Genomic DNA, 20139 nt, shown 5'->3' with positions numbered 1-20139 from the left:
TGGGGAGACTGGAAGGGGGAAGGGTTTTGCGTGAACGCGGGATCAAGAGGGCGGAGCTCTAGAAAGTGAAATTATAATAACAGGAGCCTGACTGATTATAATATTTATGAAATTCCAGGTATGTGTCAGAAGTGGTGTCCTTTAGAGCAGCAAACTGTATGAACTGAGTAAAAACTGCCACCTGAACCTGACGATAATTTCAGGTTCTGTTTCCTTGGCGTCACATCAGATATCAACCCCCACACACACACACGCCACAGACAGATTGACCTGTGGTGAACCATAGCAACTTTGGTGATTGCACGGGATGTGTTACTACAGATATAACCCGCCTTTCTCTCTTTTTTCCATAAATAATTTTTTATTATGATTCCTTACACCTGCTAATGGGATTACAGAGATTAACAGATTAAGATGGCTTTTTACCCTGACTGGCATCACTAAACATGTGTTAATCACCTCTACTGGACAGGGAGGTTGGAGGAGGGGGAGGTTGCTGACAATATATTTTTAAAAATTATGGTCAAAATTATCCCCTGAACCCTTCTTCAAGACAAAGACCTGGAAAATTGTGGCATATTAAAAATTGCAAATTAATTAATATGCAAACACGTTGAGATGCCAAATAAATTGATACTTCCACAAAACATGCATATTTATTAACACATTACAGAAATATTAAACACATCAAATGCATTTAGGTGACACTTCCCTTTACTCACTTCTAGGCTGCAAAGGTCCTGAAGAGACAAAAAAGGAGACAAAAGGCATCTTGCACAGGATGCAAACCCTCTTAAACTTGTCTGTTTCAGACACATGCTGAATGTAACCTGGGAACACAGGGACTTCTCCTTCAACAGTGACGGTTACCTGGTCAATCCCTCGATGGTCGTCATCACCTTGGACCGCGAGCGACAGTGGGACAAGGTAAGATCCTCCCCAAGCTCTCTGAGATTATGTTTTCTTGTTGCTGTTACCACTAGTTGATACGTCTTTTAAATTCATTGGCGCATTTTCATTGACAAAGACAAAAAAAAAATCAACATTTCACATTGTTGTATGTTTCAGTTGCCTGCAATGGGGTCAGAAGTATCACTTTAGTTTCAGTAGTACACTGCCAGAACATTCTTTCAAACATTTAAACATAACATAATGTACGTTTCAAATTTGATGCTCCTGTACATCAGTATTTCATTTATATGCTAAACCTATTCTACTTACGATTACATATAATCATTTGGGGCATTGCATTTTAATTAAACAACACATCAGGAAAAATAAAACAAAAAAAACTCAATGTACAACATTTAATTAAAGCTGTTGTTAATCAATAAGCCTAGTCAGTAACTACAGCCCAATTAAAACTTGCGTGGAGGGGGACTACTTCTTGCTGATGGACAGAAACATCTGAAAAGCCAGTCTGTCAAAAAAGAAAACTCAACACACAGCTTCCATTCAAAGGTCATCCTGGTGGCCTGGTGCTGCTGTGCCAGGGGCAGTTTGTCTTTGTCACTCATTAATAGCAAACCCACGGTCACGGTTCTATCGCCACATTGTAGTCTGGGCCTGCTGTCTGCACTGGATTAAATGTCAGCTCCAGCATCTCTGGTGTAACGCCGCCCTCAGTTAACAGGCATTTTGGCCTCATTTAAGGTTATTTCGGCCCTCTGTGCACGGTCCTTAGACATCACACTGCCATGGTTTCCTGGGCTGAGAGTGGCTGTGTCACCTGGTGAAGTGTTGCGTCTTCAGGCAGTACTTTTTTAGTCACAGCTGACAGAGGGCTGCGCATCAGATCCCTGCTAGAGAGAGAACACAGCTCCCGGCCTCAGACTTACTAATTACCTCCTTATTGATGTTTTCCAGGGTTGGTTTAATTTAATTTCATTAATTTCAAATACTCTGTTACAACCCCAGGCAAGGTGTCTGTAATTGGAAGACCTGACAGATCAAGCTGACTCGGTCGGATCTGAGAGGGAAGTGGATGTAACAATTTGCAATAGGCAGATATGGGTGGACTCAGTGGAATAAAAAAATGAACTTATCTACTACAGTATATGTGTACAGCTTGTACACATGATTCTATAACAAGATTCCCTCCTTCCTTCACAGCTGATAAATGTTCTGTACCTCTCCCTCTCTATCACTTTACATACAGCGCATCTCCCTCCATCACTATAAGTACAGTACCCCTCTCTCTCTGTCACTATAGGTACTGTCCCTCAATCATTACATTATGCTACATTACATGCATTTAGCAGGTGCTCTCATCCAGAGTGACTTCCAGCACAAAGGAACATATGTGTATCCATTCAAGCTGAATGAGCAACATTGTCAGACCAGGCTAACAACATGCCCACACCAGTGAGTGTGAGCATAACACTATTCAAGCTCTACCACAAGTTAACTTGTGCAACCTGACTAGACAAGGGAAGTCAAGTATACTAAAATACATCCCAGTCACTATATCAGAGAATACAAAACACATCATAATACTACACATAAAATGAACAGCAAGTAATACAATCACTCTAAGTACAGCACATCTCAATCTCTCTGCATAGCACACCTCTCTATATATAAGTCTAGTACATCTCTGTCTATCACTATATGTATAGTACATCTCCTTCTCTATCATTATATGTATAGTATATCTCTTTCTCTATCATGATATGTAAAGTACATCTCTGTCTGTCACTGTATGTGGAGGGCATCTTCCTCTGTGTCATTTCATTTATACACAGTCTCCCTCTCTGTGAGAATACTGATCTCGTTTTTGCTCAGTCCTCCCCTCCGTGTCTTGTCATTTCCTTCTGCTCTGTGATCTTTCCAAGAGTAAACACAATCTCCGGTCTCTGTCCCGTTCCTGTGCAAGAAACGCAAACAGTGATGTATTTATTGACTTCCCGGAGCCTTTGTGCCTTGGCAGTTTGAAATCATCGTACTGAGATAATGGCTTATTTAAAAAATCATGGAACCTATTTGAGCATGACTGTAATAAGGAACCCTGGGAGACACCACCATTGAAAGTGTGGATTGTGCTCTCGCTTCCCCAAAAAGTTGTGACTCTTCTCAAGCAGAACAAAGGGTTTGCCTCTGAAAAGAACACAAAGGAGACTACAAAGTGCAGCCAGGGCTTTTGTGTACGGTGTCTGTACTCCGACTTTGGTTTCTAATCAATCACTCCACCTGGATCCTTTTGCTGCCGCCGTTTTCCGCTCTTGTGCTCTGCTTCGCTGTCTCTAAACCCCTCGGCCTCTCTCCCACACCGATCTGAGAACTGTACCACTGAGAAAGACATCCGGCTTTCTCGATCTCAGCCGCCACGCAGCCCGTGTTCTGTCACCGTTTTACAATCCGGATAAATCACCGGCCCGCTGTTTTCAAACGCCGTGCGCCTCAGCGCTGACAGCCGCTGTTCTTTAATGTGTCTGAGGAGTAGTCCTTCAAACTCCGTAACCTTTGCTCCCGCCCGGCTCCTCCACCTCCTTCTAAGATAACTTTTCGAAGAGAGGAGTGTGGAACATTAATAGGGGGAGGAGACAGAGAAAGTATTCTGGGGATTGAGAGTAGGGATATGTCTTAGTTTGACTGTTCTTGTTTTGTTGCAATGTTCTCTGCACATCTGTGCTCATAGCAACACAAGCTAATTGTTGTGCAAATAAAGCAATGTTTTATTATTTGAATTTGAAGGAGTATATAATTCAGGTAAACAGAAAGGGTGAAATATTACTATGAGAAAATGCTAAAACCATGCAGATGACAGCTCAATTTGTCCATTTATGACATAACATTATGGTCATAATTACCACGAATTCATTACTTTAGCGTCTTGGGAAAAGGAATAAGGAGGCATTTCAGTTTGACTTTTCTTTATTGTAATACTGTGTTTTTCCTTGTATAGTGTTCAGTGTATCTATAATTGCTTCTGCTACACAAGCGACCATGAGCAATAAATGCAAATAAAATGCAATAAAGCATTTGTGATTTTGGAAACGAATTTTAAGTGGGCGAGAGAGAAACGGAGACAGGCAGAAATCGAGAGAAAGAAAGGAGAGAGAAAAGATAATATGGCGCTCAGTCAGGAAGATATAGTTCAGAGAGTACGTTGTTTGCATTCGAACTCAAACACTGATATTTGTCATACACGTCGGCATTACTCCTCTCTGAAATTGCACTTCACCCCAAGTTCCAAGTTCCAGTGAAAAGTATCCATACGGACAGAAAGGTTATTATCAAGAGGAAAAGGCAATTTGGGGTGAAGCGTTTGTTCAGCTCAGCACCGCCGGGCCCGGCAGCTCAGGTGAGGGACCCCATTTATTTTGCTGACCCGCTGATTTTCGCCATAATTAACCGTTCAGGAACGGAGCGGCACTGATTTGCGTTTGAGACGGTCCGCGCCGCTCCACGGTCTATGCTCTCGCTCTCACTCTAATGAGCCACAGGGAGCTCATGTACCCAGGCCTGAATTTCCAGAACAAAACAGCAGGGATTTCAGAAGGATTAAAAGGGCAGAAGCCGCCCGAACCACTTTCTCTCCAGATAATAAATTCTTCCATCTACAGTACGCAGTACTACGCTGCATAATAGTTGCAGCGTGAAGATTCAAGTTAAGATTGTGATCATTTTCTTAGTTTAAAAAAAGAGACAGAACGTGCCATAAAAGTAAAATGGACTTTCATCTCTGTTTTGATTATGATTTTCGCATTTCTGCGCCGGGCTTTTCGGTTAACGGTGCCCCGCGGTCAGAATTAGAACCTTCTGTCTGAGCACAGTGGGGCTTTAATAAGCCACAGCGTTGAGAAACGGCGTCCCGAGCAGAATTTGATGAGATTGGAAAATCTGATGCATTCCACAGGACCTAAAGTCTGTGAGGAAAAGCAACAAAGAGTACGAACAGCAATACAGTCTCTCCAGAACATTCCTGCCAAAGCAGTACTGATCAGACCATTTCCGGTGGAATCGCTGAGAGATCAGGCATGCTGAGGTTAAGGGGAGAAACAATATTTGGTCTTCCTTCGTGGACCTGTGTTGGTGAACTTCTTTACCGAATGTGGAACCGGGAGCTGTCAGTCACAGCTGGAGGCAGGAGGGGCAGAGAGAGATGGAAATAGAAAGAGAGAGAGAAGGGAGATACAGAGATCAGTGAGGGAGATACTGTATGATGGAGAGAGGCACTGTTCCCATTATAACTCAAAAAGGAAAGATACACAGAAAGAATGACATTTATAATAAGTCATTTACAAAGAAGTTTGTCTTCAGTTGCCATCAGTGAACCAGGATGAAAGAAAGGTGTTATTCTTTGTTTGATCGTTGTATTTTTTTTTTTTTTTTTTTTTTTTTGGGGGGGGGGGGGGGGGGGGTGTTGGGGACGTTTCAGAGTGAATCCTTTATGCAGTACTCTATAATTAACATTCAACATAAATGTAAATGCAAGAGCTACATCTAATATCATCACTCTTGCTGCTTCGATCTCTCTTCCTGTGTCATTTCTGTCTTTTTCATTGCTACTAAGTAATGTGGTCTGCCGCAGTGTGTGACAATGTATGTGAATGCTATATTGACCAGTTTGATTTACTGATTCTCTATCTTCGCCAGCTTGAAACAGATCACAATACAAGTTGATTTTTTTTTTTTTTTAGTTGCGTCAGCATAATGGAGAGGCAATTACTGAGAGAAGCATTGTTTTGCATAATAAATCTATAATTGCAGAAATGAAACTACTCCATGATTGAGGAAAAGAATGAGGTACGACTTTTTTAGACGCTCATTTCAGAAAATTACACCTGCGGCATATGGTAATACTTTATGATTTATAACACCTGCAATCAAAGGTTCACTTAGGGAATAAACTACATTCAAAATATCTAACGATGTTTTTTAAAAAAACAGGACTAACAAAGGTGGGATTGCACTTGCACAGATGAATATATCCAAACACATAAAATCCCCAGAAGATTTTATATGCGAAATCTATTTCCTCCAAATGATTTACATCCTGGATATCGTTTTTAATGACTTTCCCAATGCTATTTGCACCCTTGATTCAGATCAATTTCAGTTTGTAGAGACAGGGAGGCAGAGAGAGGCGCTCTCCCATTTGGTCACAGTCATGGGCTCTCAACATTAGCAGGAAGATTGGAGACACACTGTGGAATAGAGAGTGTGGAAGTCTTTGATGTGAGCATTACACACACACACACACACACACACACACACACACACACAGCACACAGAGCTCCTCCTGGGTGCTGGGCTTGTGAGTGAAATTGGGATAGAGGAACTTGAGTTCGCAACAGCAACACCTATTAGACCCTCAGTCACTCTAGCTATTGAGTGTGTAATGCTGTTATAGTGCCAACCGTTTAGTGCGGGAAACCAGGTCAACGCAAATGTTTGAGATAGACAGGCTGTTTATTTAGTAAATCAATCACTCATATATATTATGTTCCTTAAAGTGACTTCAATGTAATTGTAAATTTAATTACATCATTCCCGACTTTTACTGTAGCAGGAACCATTTGTTTCAATAACTAGCAATAACAAGCAAAAAATGCAGGCTTTTCATGGTCACAGCCCTTTTACACAAAGCACAGAATGCATTGGTCCACCTCTTCCTCTGTCTGTGTGCTGCAGCAAATTATATTCTTTCTTAAAAATAATGTTTTTGCCACTCAAATGCATAAACAGCAGAGCTACCAAGTGATTCACCTTTGACCGTCCCACCTTCAATTCCGTCCATGTTATCAGACAACAAAGACTGGTAGCCCACAGCAGCACAATAAATTGGCTGCGTTCTGCAGGGGTTCAGGGTGATTAGGTCAGCAGGGTCTTGTCCCGCTGCTCTCAGACACCCTGCGAGTCATCTGTCTCCTGTTCCTCAGGTACTGTCAGCGGAACAGCACCTATTGTCTAACTGGCGCCCACTTCGCTGTGGTGCACTGTGGGATTTGTAGTGTGAAAAACAGCAGCTGGCTGCAGAACTGTATGAGGGGGCTGCTTTTGTCTAGCTCCAGCATTCCCATACTGCTGCAGAGGCTGCTGCAGCGAGATGGGCCAAATGTGCAAACAGCGATTCCAAAAGAGGGGTGCATAAAGGGAAGCAAGCATTTAAAAGTAGCAAGAGGAAAATTTTTTAGCAAAAACCAAACATGTAAACAATTCAATAAAAAAGGCTCAGATGGCATAGAAGGCAACCACCTGTACGTGATTTGATGTCTCATCTGGAGACCACAAAAACTGACTTGTTGGGAGTTGTTACATTTGCATTTACATTTATTCATTTGGCAGGTGCCCTTATCCAAAGTGACTTACAAGAAGTGCATTCACAAGGGCTAGGCAATTATTTGCACAGATATTGAATCATTAGTGCCATCTATGAAATATAATGCCATTTTGGGAATGGACTGCTGTCATAGGCTGTACAACCTTAAAGTATTACAGCTAATTTCCATCCATCAAGCCATCAAGTTTGTAGCGCCACAAGTTACTATTGCTACAGTGCTTTTACCACTTACGCTTTTAGTGCTACCAGATTTTTATCTTCTACCTTCTGCTTAAATCACAATCCGTTTTACAACCTGAATTCGAACAGTGGTTTCTGTGTCTGCACTGAAAGAATGAGGAGCTCATTCCACCCCTGGGGGGCAAAAGTAGAGAAGGGATGTGAACGAGATGAGGGGCTCTTCCAGGAAGGGGGGACTAGGGGACCAGAGAATGCAGGAATGCAGGGTGTGATGACAGTTTGTAAGTATGGGGGTGCTGTTTTTGTTAGTGCTCGGTAACATCCAGAATTTAATCCAAGCTGTAACCGGTAGCCAGTGTAGAGAGATGGGGAAAGTTGTAAATCAAGTGTCCTTTCATTCCTCATGAATTAGAGAGGGGGATAGACATGCACTGATGTGACCCCCCCGCCCTCTGTCCCTTTCTCTCCCTCTTCCTCATTCTCTTCTTTCCTCTTCCTCCCTAACTCTTTCTTCCTCCTTCTCTTCCCTCTCCCTTCCTCTCTCCTTCCCTCCCTCTCTTCCTCTTACCTCCCTCTCGCTCTTCCTATCTTTCTCCCTCTCTCTCTCTTTCGTTCTTCCTCTTCCTACCTCGAATCTATTCCTCTTCTTTTCCTTCTCTCTTCCTCTCACTCTCCCCCCCTTCTCTCTTCCTCTCACTCCCCCCCACTCTCTCTCCCCTTCTCTCCTCTTCCCTCCCTCCTTCTCCCTCTCTCGTTCTCTCTCCGTCTCCCTCGCCCTCTCTCCCCTTCTCTCCTCTTCCTTCCCTCCCTCTCCCTCTCTCGTTCTCTCTCCCTCTCACCCTCTCTCTCTCTCAGGTAGGGGACTACGAATCGGGGATCCTGCAGATGCGCTATCCCGTGTGGCCGCGCTACGGCAGGTACCTGGAGCCGGTGTCGGACAACCGTCACCTGACCGTGGCCACGCTGGAGGAGCGGCCCTTTGTCATCGTGGAGAGCGTGGATCCCGTCACGGGCACCTGCGGCAGCAACACTGTGCCATGCCGACGCCAATCCAACAAGACTGAAACGTGAGCGTTCGTCACATGAGTAACACAGCGCAGCATCTACTCATTCACTGTGTCTAAATCAGTAACATTTACACATTAACTGTGTAGCGGTCTACAGCATCCACCATTCACTGTTTAACAATGTAAAGCATTTACACATTCACTGTGTTACAATCTAAGGCATTTATTTAACATTGTGTAACAGAGTATAGCATCCACCCATTCATTGCATAATGCAGCACCACATCCACCCATTCAGTGTGTAACACAGTACAGCATCCATCCCTGCTACCGTGTAACAGTTACAGCATTCACATTGACTGTGTTTCATGCAGTAATACATCAACACGTTCACTCTGTCTAATGAATGTTGTTATGTAAAGTGTCTGACAAATAGCTTCAATCGATCTCTTTTACATACAGAATAGTTTATCACTTTGTGACATCCAGTGAACAGATTCAGCAATTCCCCGTGCTGTAGCTAGAACATAGCTTTAATTGTTTTCTTTCTTACCATTCAGCCTGTAGATCTGGATCTGTGTAGCTCTGAATCAGGCACAGGGGGCAAGGCAGTGCGGGGTTAAACCGAAAGAGCACGTTCGCAGCACTGCTGTAGTGTCCGTTACAATGAGCGAGCTTCTACCCAGAATTCCCCCGGGGGAGTCCGGTGAGGACGCCGGCCGGGCTGACCTCTGTGTCGCAGCATTGTGACTCAGCCTTTGACCCTGGGACTTCACCCAGCCGCAGCGCAATGTCACCGGCCCCGAGCGCTGGCAGCCCGTGGGCGAGGGGACGCTATGCCAGACAGGGGAGCGGGGGGTGGGGTGCAGCGTGACCCGGTCGGTTGTGACCCGGAGAAACGGGATTAGATCGTGTTTAAAGGTGAGAGGAGGATACCTGCAAGGCGCGTGACCAAACCTGTCCTAGGCCCCCACTCCGAGCCAATCATCACCAGGGCTAACACCTTTTTTACACGCGCAGACAGGGCCAGGGAGACGGGCCAATCGCGGGGCGGGACACCTCATATCCGGCTCTTGTGGCTGTTTACACCTCACGTCTCCCGCACACTGAGACACGGTGCGCTGCAATGAGGACCTGGACGCCCCGAAGCCCCCTCTCATCTGCACTCTGCCACTGCTCGAACCTGGCACCTCTCCTCCTCTTGGCGGTTAGCCTGCCTAGCACACATCTACTGAATTTAACAAGGGAATCAGAGAGTCACTGGGGCAGCAGTGTAGCATAGTGGTAAGGAGCAGGACTCGTAATGAAACGATTGCCAGTTCAATTCCCCCGCTGCTGTTGTACTGTTGGGCAAGGTATTTAACCTAGAATTGCCTCAGTAAATATCCAGCTGAGTAAATGGGTACCATGTAAAACCGTAACCTATGTAAGTCTGTCTGGATAAGAGCGTCTGCTAAACGCCAATAATGTAATGTAATGAGAAGTGGTCTTATCTGTTTGCCGCACTCACAAACAGTCCCCCCTGTGATGGGCCCGACCACCTCGACGCTGTCCCTGGGGGGCGGTGCTTGGTTGTAGAGGCTCCGGCTTGCTGTAGGTGTTGCCGGCACGGCAGCCTGTGGAATGCACCGAGGCCAGATGGCTCCGCGTCTCCGAAGACGGATTAGAGAACGGCGGTGGCAGAAACGTAACCTGGGCGGTAACGCAAAGCTAACACCAGATCTTTAACAGCGGAACAGGCTCCGGCCTCGGCCTAAAACAGCCTCATCAGGAGGGAACAGAAACTCACCACTTCTTTTCCTTGTTTGCCATACACACAGAAGTCATTTGCAGTCCCCTCCACTGACTCCTGCCCCCACCCCCTTCATTTAACTCAGACCCCTCCCCCCAACCCCGATGAAGCGCAAACACACTCCCTCCTATGGCGGTAAATTACACTAAAAAGTGAGGTAAATGGGAAGGTGCGGTATCTCCCGCCGGCTGCACGCGCCTCCCGCAGATTTATCTTACCACAGCCACGGTATTAATCACGGCAGGGCAGGGAGCGATCGTGCGCTGACCGCCGTTAAGCAGGATGTATGTGCGACCGGCGGGGACATCCATTACCAGCTGATGGACGGATTGTGGCCGTCTCCTCCATCTCTCAGCGTCGGCCCGCTAACAGCGGCATTTATTAACCATCCAGAGAAAGACAGACGGACCCGGCTTTGAAAGCTGTACGTGTAAAAGCCAAACTTCAGTACGGAATATTGCTGTGCGTCACGAGGCAGTCCTGTGAGGCATGAAGTCATAGAAACTTTAAATGAACAATGAAGGGGGCAGTAAAGATTTAAAAAGGGATTAAAAGCCAGACCTGATGGTTCATGCTGTTTAGACACAAGCACTTCTTGCACCTCTTGCATTGTGAGAGGTTTATTACACTGAAGTGATAATATTGTTCTCGGCATCGTTTTTATTTTCGATATTGAAAAACAGCGTGGTAAAACACAGATAAAACTCTGGAAGCACAATAAAAAGGTAACTGTGTTTGATACTCATCCAAATTAGCTCCTACTTTCATAAATCAGATATGGTACTCACAAATCCTGCTAAAACCCATTACGGCTAGACAGAACTATAAAGCATATTCTCTAAAGCTCATTCTATTCCATTTAATAAAATGTTTTCAGTGGTTGGTTCTCCTGTGAATTCCCCAGCCCCTCCCCAGTAGGGACAGATGGACAGAGAGGGCACCAGCTCCACAGGGCGAACTCGGTCATGTCTGACCATACAAATCCCCAACTTCTATATACCAGTTACCAAGGCCCAAACCACAGACCTCACCTGTCTGTAGACCAAGAGTCAAGGCCCAAAATTCAGACCTCACCTGTCTATAGACCAAGGGTCAAAGCCCAAACTGCAAAGCACACCTGTCTGTAGAGTCAAAATCTACATCACAATCAGTCAGCTTGCAACGATTAGATGCTTTCATTGTGAATACAGCAATCATTTTCATATGTAAAACAATTTTCAGAATGTGTCAATAACTATGATGCTACATTTGTAAGGTGAACATTATGACAAAGAAATGACAAAGCCAGATTCTTTACTGATTACAAAGCCAATATAAGGAGTTGAAGGACATGGCTTGTTGTCCAGTTTTATGGAAAGGAAGCTGTGTTCCTGTGTTGTCTTCTCTGCAGAGTGCCAGTTAGGCTGTGTTTTTGAGTAATAGAAGTTCTCTACTTTACCTAAGGTTTTGTTTTTTTGCTTTGTTTTGTTTTTACTCCTGTGATGATCGCGCATGTTTTCCAGGAACTCACAGGTGAATAGAGAAGGCAGTTTTATTAACTCTACAAAGCGGAACAAATAAAAATCTGCTAAATCAAATGAGGGAGTAAATCTCGGATTCAGAGGGGAGTGAGAAGGGGAGGGGGGGGGGGGGGGGGGAGAGACACCCCTGATCAATACCAGTAATGTACTGATGGTATTACACCGACAGTAATCTCGCTGCTGTGGTGCACTGACAGTAATGGGCTCCCTGCATGCAGAGACACTTTAAATCCAACGCACCGCTCATATATTTCGGAGATGAGGACTCTGAGCGGGCTGCAGTTTGTTACCCATGAGCCCTTGTGCCTTTTGGAAACTACGCAGCTCTGTCAGGGTGGCATGAGTTGGAATGCACATGCGTCACATTGTCACAAAGCCCCAGGCATCCCAGGCACTCTGTGTGTGTGTGAGTGTGTGTGTGTGTATGGCTGCTAGGAGAGCTTCAGTCCAATCGCTGTAAGGCCCACAAGGGATCCAGACAGGTGTGTTTGTGACTCTCTCATTGCTGCTCCCTTAACCCCCTGCTGAACACTGGCACAGAAATGATGTATACTAAAAAACCCTGCAGGGCTTTCATATAAGGAGACAGCTTTACAGCTGTTTCAGTCCACTGTCCCTGTTGCTCCTGCAGTTCTGTTTTCACAACCTAAAGAACTCATATAGAGTAAATGTCTGTTTGTGGGGCTGAACCTAATAACAAGCAGTCGTTTTGGGAATAGGTGTGGGATGTTCTGATGACCCCTCTGATGTGGCTGGTCTCAGAACAGTCCCAGTACCCTGATGCTTCTGATGTGGCCTGTTCTCAGAGCAGCGTCAGTCTCCCGATGCCTCTGATGAGCTCTGTTCTCAGATCAGCGTCGGTCCTGATGGCTCTAATGCGGGCCGGTTTCAGATGAACAGCTGGCAATGGGTCACTGGTGACTCTGCACTAATGACAGCCACGGCGGTCAGAGCGCTACCGAGTCACCACTGTGAGCTGGATGGCAGCGAATCGCAAATAAAGCACCTGTTTCTGCATTCTGCTCCCCTCATAATGATGAAGCGGCAGGCGAGCAACCCGAACCGAAGGCAGGGCTCGTATGCTGGCCCACAGGCAGCTGGTGGGGGGGGACGAGAGGCAGCGGAACAGGTGTGTGGAGGTTCTGATATCAGGCCACTACAGACCCACCCCTGGTGCTGTTCCATTACAATCCCATCGCCTGTGGATGGCGATCATGCCAGTTTGATTCAGATAAGAATCTTGTTTACGTCAGTGCAAAACCTAATGCATCAGCATTTTTCACCCCTGCCAGTGGAAATTAAGGTTACCAATCCAATCCATTTTATTCAGATTATTCCACAGTGGCCCAAATATTGGCCCCTTCTTCATATATCTGTTATCTCTCCCTATATCTGAAGACTGGTGAAATTTGGTAGTGCTGTTGCTAAGGGGTAATGTGGAGCCCTTCACCAAAGCAGTCGATGGGGAGCACATTCAACAGCTATGGCTGGTTTTTATCATTATTTTTCCCCTTCTCACCCTGACTTTGGACTTGCTCCTTGAGCACCGGGCTCACCACACTGCAACCCCTTCCTGCACTTACACAGGGAAGTGCTTCAGTGAGGCCTGTGCCAGCAACAATCCTCTGATGCAACTGCCTGCAGCCAAGGAAAAAAAGCATTTTCTTACTGGTCAACATTTAAGTTGTCAGGAGTCCAGGAGACCTTGTGTTTGTAATACAATAACAAGGTTTGAAATCCAGCAAACCACCTAAATCTAGGTACATGTTTTGGACAATCCAACACTGAATTTTCTTGACTGTGGTAGGAATAAGTGGTAAAACAAGGGTCTTCCTTAGGCATCGTCTTGTTAAGTTTCCATCAGTTGGAGAGGCAGAAAATCCTCCATTTCCTATTGGAAAACCGTGCTTAGACATGCCTTACTTACCATGACTGCATCCCTCCCTCCCAGTAATTGTTGAAGTTGTGTTTAATTTTTGTTTTATATAAATTCCTTAAGAGAAAACAAATTCAGAACTTATCAGGCAACTATAAACACCGTGGGCCAATATGGTATTTTTTTCCCCATTCTAACTTTCATCTGTTCATAAGAACCAATCATACCAGGTCAAGACCTTTAAAGAAGCAATGCACAAGGGCCATGCAGCTCTCTGCATCTGAAAGGAAAGTTTCTGGAGAGAATGTCTGTAGCACTGTAAGGGAGTTTGCAGGGTTGGGCTGAGGTTGGGGGGAGTGTGTGTGTGTGTGTCCCAAGAGTCCTAGTCTGTGTGTATGCGTGTGTGTGTGTGTGTGCGCCCAAAGCGTCCCAGTCTGTGTGTATGTGTGTGTGTGTGTGTGTGTGTGTGTTGGCACAGAGGGTACAGTATGGAAGTGCAGCATTTTAACCTGAGCGCGCCGTGTCTCGGTTCGGGGCTGCAGGCAGTGCGTACGGCGTGCAGGCTCTGTCCGTCCAGAGAGGTTTCCATTTGCCCCGGCAGGCTAATCCAGCATTTTGCTTTATTTCTGCCTTTGTTTGTTTGTGATTAATTTGTGTCGGATTTGTTTTCGGTCATCCCCGGCTGTCAGCCCATCTGTCGCCGCGGTGACATAATGCAGTGCCCTGCCGTGCCACTCCCTGCCTCCGCGCTCCTGACGTCACCCAGCCTCGCGTTGTGGAGAGGGGAGGGCTTTTTTTGTCCCCCCCACCCCCCCTCCTCTAGTTGGTTTTGCTGCCGACAGAACTCCTGGCCTGGGTCTGTGGCAGCACACTCATGGCTCTGTCAGCTCAGGCTACAGATGGATAAAGATAAGATGGGCATCTTTGCTGCTCTAACAAGTGCACAGCACCCCCCCATCCTTCTCAGATGCACAGCTCTTCTTGTAAGACCTCTGCCTGTGCCTCGTCTCTTCTCCTCTAATGGCTATTTTTCCAGCCATTATTATACATTTCTGGTCATTTATTCTGTATTTCACCCAAAGGGAAAAAATCCCCCTTGATCCAGATTTGTTAGGGGATGAAAAAAGCGTGTTGGACCTTAAGCTCGCCCACTGAGTCGTAAAGTGCAGCCGATTCCTAACGATCGCCTCCATTAAAATACACCCATTGTAAAAAGCAAGCTGATACACAGCGTCCGTCAGCAGCAGGCCCTGAGGCAATCGATATCTGACAGAAAACAAGAGCGGCCCCACATTTCATCAACGGCGCTGAGGGGGGAAAAAAAAACTGGCATGACTTCGAAGAACATTCTGTTGTTTTTTTCTTTTTGGTTTCCGACAAACTTTTGCAGTTGGAGAATACTATCCTTCTGCAGTAAATGCTGAATTACAACCCGTTCGGGCTCTCCTGGGACACTGCTGAAACCTGAAACTTCAGTAAATAGATTTATAAAATGTCTGCAACTGAAGCGGCCCCAGGAGGACCAGAGCGTTGCCTGGCGTGCTGATGATGTCACGTCCTGTTCAGAGCTGTACTGTCCTGTCTTGACAGCATTGTGGGGCACACGGAACCCTACACCAAACTCTGCTGCAAGGGCTTCTGCATCGACATCCTGAAGAAGCTGTCCCGCAACATCAAGTTCTCCTACGACCTCTACCTGGTCACCAATGGCAAACACGGCAAGCTGGTCCGGGGGACCTGGAACGGGATGATCGGAGAGGTGAGAGGTCATGGCCACGCCCTTTACCGGTGCTGTGAACCTATGAATACTGTAAACTGTCTGTGGTAATGTAATACTGTTACCTGTATACGATAATATGTAATACATATAATAATATATGGTAATACAATACAACTACTTGCACTGTCAACACTACAATGCCTGTCACCTGTCTATAGTACTGAAATACCATTACTGCAATACTCTCTTTTCTACACTATTGCATTGCTACTATATCTATATTACTACAATGCTATTACTTGTCTGTAACACTTAAATACTATAAAATCTGTACTATTGCAATGCTATTATCTGTCTATACTGCTGTAATACTATGACCTGTCTATGTTAGTACAGTACTGTAACTTGTTTATACTGCTAATATACCACTACCTGTCTATACTACACAAAATGAAATTATACTAACAACTACAACACAGAACTAAAAATGCGAAATAGCTTGTCAAGATGAATTATTTTCATTTTTCCATTCAATTTTTCATAGTTTTTATCTCATTGAGAAAGTTGTCTTACGCATAGACTCCGTTAACTTGTCATACGAACTGACTCAGTTAACTTGTTTTAGGATTAAACTCTGCTGAGATCATTTGTCTGCTCGCCTGACAAGGGAAGAGAAGCACAGAACTATAAAAGTACAGTGCGGCGGTAAACAAAAGTGCTACTTTAAAGTTCGAGGAGCGAAGCAAAAGTATAAGTAGCATGAAGGATAAGTTTATGACCCGCGCTTTAAAAAAAAGAAGAAAAAGGAAGCGGTCCAAATTGAGGGAACAAAGCGCAATAAAAATGTAACCGTCCTTGTAAATAATCTCCTGTCATCAGATGAATAGATTTTCCCCCCCGCGCGCGGTTCCGGAGGAGTAGAGATTACGGCACCGGTTTCTAACATTACCGCTCTCTCCGCCGCGGCGAACCTATCGTGCTCAATGGGGCGTCGGGCGAAGACGAAGACGAAGTAAACGGCGCGGCGGGTACCGAGCGCAGGGTATCCGCGCTGTAAACACACAGGCGAGCTCACCGGCATGACAAATGTTAGCGCTGGTGCGGGAAAGGACGTCAGCGGGGGATATTTATAGAAGACCGGGGGAGTTAAGCATAATCGCTGCTGCGGGATCGGGGCTGACTGGAAATAAGGCTTCTTCCGATCTGACTTACAATGACCTTTTGCAGAGGGATTAAGAGTCCCACGCTCAGATCCTTGTTCATAACCTTCCTCTGCTGCAGGGAGAGCACTTGTGTTTCTAGAAATCTAGCACATATGGAGATGATGTCCAAGATTTGTATTCCCGTACAAGGCCTTGGAATAGTTATCCTGCTTTCCCTGTACTGAGGGGCGTATATAGGCACAGCCAACCTGCTGGGATTCGAACCCGGGCTGCTTGGTGAAGCACCCCTGCTCAAATGTAGACTGCACACCTTTCGCTCGTGGAATATATATTAGAATTCAACTGCTTGTAGTCGATAGTGTGCTTGAGTAAGACAAATACTACAGACTGAACATGACATACTGTAAGATCAGACTAAGCTAATAAGGCATTTATTCATCCAAAGCCCTCCTGACTTCAGCACCACTCAGAGAGGTATATCACTGTACTGTAGATGACTCCTTATACTCACTTAGTGAGTGTGTTTAAGTGTGTCGGCAGCCCCAGAGAGGAATCTGAGCTGACAGCTGGGCCCATTATGGATCTGCTGAGATGAAGCGCTGCTCCGCTCTGTTTGTGCACAGGTGGTCTACAAGCGAGCCGACATGGCCATCGGATCCCTCACCATTAACGAGGAGCGCTCGGAAATCATCGACTTCTCCGTGCCGTTTGTGGAGACAGGGATCAGCGTGATGGTCGCCAGGAGCAACGGCACCGTCTCCCCCTCAGCGTTTTTGGGTGAGGGCGTTTCCTCTCGCCTATCCTTCCATCCAGGGAGGGCATAGTCATTAGGCTGGATTCACTAGTCAGAGATTCCCCCTTGCAGAAATCTGACTCAGTCCAACATAAGCAGATGAATAAATCTCATAACAGGATCAAATGAATTGCAAAGTTAAAAGTCACACACTTGGCACAGCTCAGATAAAGCCTCCATCTTATGATCAGATCACCAGTTGGCAGCAAGCGGAAGCTCATTAACCCTTTCCTTTCTCCTCCTGCTGTGGTTGGCTGCTCTGATTTGCAACAGAAAGTAGCTTATTAACCCTATCCTCTCTGCTCCAGCTCTGATTGGCTAAAGACAGAGGCCCATTAACCCTTTCCTTTCTCTTCTCAGAGCCCTACAGTCCTGCAGTTTGGGTGATGATGTTCGTCATGTGTCTGACAGTGGTGGCCATCACTGTCTTTGTCTTCGAGTATTTCAGTCCCGTCGGCTACAACCGTAGCCTCGTCAGTGCCAAAGGTTAGTTTATCTGTTTGTCTGTCTGCCTGTCTGTATGTCGACCATTTGAGAGGACAAATGGACAAAGATGTAGAGATGTTAAACTGCCTGTGCTGTCACTTCACAGGACTCAGTTTAATCCATTCTTGATTAATGATTCCTCAATTTACATTTGACTTAATTGATTTTTAACTTTTGACTAATTTATCATGACCGAAGCCTCAGACCAGTATCATTTATGTACTTCACTATTGAGATATGAAAGATCAAAAAGCCAGCTTCACAAACACTTATTGTAGTTATGAGCAGGTAAAGTCCTTCCTGTATTCAGAACACTGACACGTAAGTGATAAGCCTTGTGAGGTAATCCAGGATTTTGTGGGTTAGGAAATAATGCCGTTTTCTGTGTAAAATTTCAGCGTAATTTGATTCCAGGTGCTGTGTGGTGAAAGAGGTTTTCATTAATGTGACTGCTGGAAGGAGGAGGAAAATAAAAATGTGTGCGAATACAAATGCATACAGCTATAGATGATGATATTAATCTGCATTACATTACATTACATTCACACATATCATGTGTCAATGAAAGATTCAAACAGAATGTGGTTGGGCTTAGCTCAGAATGAGCTAATATCCAAATATGTCAAATAGCCGCATTCAAAGACAAGTGCACAAGCACCTGCCCGAAGGCTTGCCTCTTGATCGGCAGCTGAATATAAATTCTCATCAACCTACATAAAGCTTTTCACCTCTCAATCTATGGCTGAAAGTGAAAAATATTGGTACTCCTGTAGAACGGCACTGTCCTACTTCAGTTCTCTCAGTGTTCTCAAAAGAGGGCAATCTAGAAAAATGGTTAGAAACACTTTAATGATATGAAAAATATCCTGCCATAACCTCTACCTTCCTGGTGGCCATTTCCCCTCCCCCATCATCCAGACCCTGGTGGCCCCACCTTCACCATTGGGAAGTCGGTCTGGCTGTTGTGGGGCATCGTCTTCAACAACTCGGTCCCCATCGAGAACCCCAAGGGCACCACCAGCAAGATCATGGTCCTGGTCTGGGCCTTTTTCGCTGTCATCTTCCTGGCCAGCTACACGGCCAACCTGGCCGCCTTCATGATCCAGGAGCAGTATATCGACACTGTGTCGGGACTCAGCGACAAGAAGGTACCTGCTGGGGGCAGTGAGGATGATTGGGGGGAGAGATGTATTTTATCAGCATGGAAGTGTAAGAAATCCAGCTCATCAGAGAGGAATCTATCCAAGGGAAAATAAAATATTTACGATCAAAATCATATACAGAGCACAGTGAGTGAACTGGATACGAATAGGACAGATCTAAAAAAATACAACTACATCCTCCTATGAGTCAGGGCCAGGGGCTGGGGTATGTGGGCGCAGATGAGGGGTAGTATTGGGGTGGCGGGGGGGGCTCTAAGGACATGCCACTGGAGCAAATGGGTGTTGTGAGAGTGTCACTGGTGACACCCCTAAGCATCAACATCTCAATATTTGTCGAGGTATAACCATGAAGGTTGTCTGATATTGCATTGACTAGGAAATCCATGCTTAAATGGCTGTGGCTCAGGGTCTGAATCCCCGACGCTTTGATTTTGGAGTCTTGGGGATTAGCGGATTCCCGGCTGTCCATTGTGCATTAGAATTCTCCCCGCGGCGTCTAGTCACTTATCGGGCTCCCCATAATTCTGTGTGAAAAACAAGAAGCCTGAACTCAACGCCCACAAACTATCTGAGGGTGTTTGTCAGGAGTCTGGCGGGACATTGTTGAATCGATCCAAGCCACAGGAAAACAGAGTATTCACTGTTCCTGGACCTACACTACCCTCAGCTGGACTGTTTCCAAGGTCTCTTTAGCTCTAATAATAAAATAAATCTTTTGATGTTTCAGCTGGTCCCGTTTCTCAACCGCTGCTCAGTGAGAATTCCACCTGATGTAACTACATTTACCCAAACCCGTACAATTTTTGTGGCCCTGCAGCCAGTTCGGCCGAACATAAATCAAGTTTTCCGACCTGATAAAAATGATGCATTGCGTTGGTATAGCTCTTTCAATAAGATCTCAGAGCGCTCCGTTTCTCATCTGAGAGATGGCACGTCCTACAGTGCAATGTCCCCATTACCATTCTGGGCCGCTGGCTTCATGACCACATTCGGAGAAAAGACTGCCCCCTGTCTGTCAGTTACTGCGCCCTCCAGCAGATATTCATACCTTCTCTCCACTGGTCAGGCACCTCTCCCCGGTATTTGCCACCAATCTTTGAGGAAATGAGAGAGCATTTAATTTCAGAAATGAAAAAAAAGTAATCACGTCTGAG

The 20139-nt window shown here is 45.6% G+C and overlaps 1 protein-coding gene across 1 annotated transcript in view; it reads left to right on the top strand.

The window, feature by feature from the left end:
• LOC118794116 (glutamate receptor ionotropic, NMDA 2C-like) overlaps positions 1-20139 on the top strand; it is a 51530-nt gene that overhangs the window by 25606 nt on the left and 5785 nt on the right. Inside the window, exons 4-9 of the mRNA XM_036552278.1 lie at positions 813-927; positions 8321-8532; positions 15251-15419; positions 17167-17320; positions 17697-17822; positions 18741-18970. Of these exons, the coding sequence (XP_036408171.1) occupies positions 813-927; positions 8321-8532; positions 15251-15419; positions 17167-17320; positions 17697-17822; positions 18741-18970 (1006 nt within the window). The remainder of the gene's footprint in view (positions 1-812; positions 928-8320; positions 8533-15250; positions 15420-17166; positions 17321-17696; positions 17823-18740; positions 18971-20139) is intronic.

The sequence above is a fragment of the Megalops cyprinoides genome, chromosome 19 (assembly GCF_013368585.1).
Source record: "Megalops cyprinoides isolate fMegCyp1 chromosome 19, fMegCyp1.pri, whole genome shotgun sequence".
Taxonomy (NCBI): domain Eukaryota; kingdom Metazoa; phylum Chordata; class Actinopteri; order Elopiformes; family Megalopidae; genus Megalops; species Megalops cyprinoides.
Note: the sequence above shows the minus strand (reverse complement) of the source record. Positions and strands in the feature narration are given on the sequence as shown.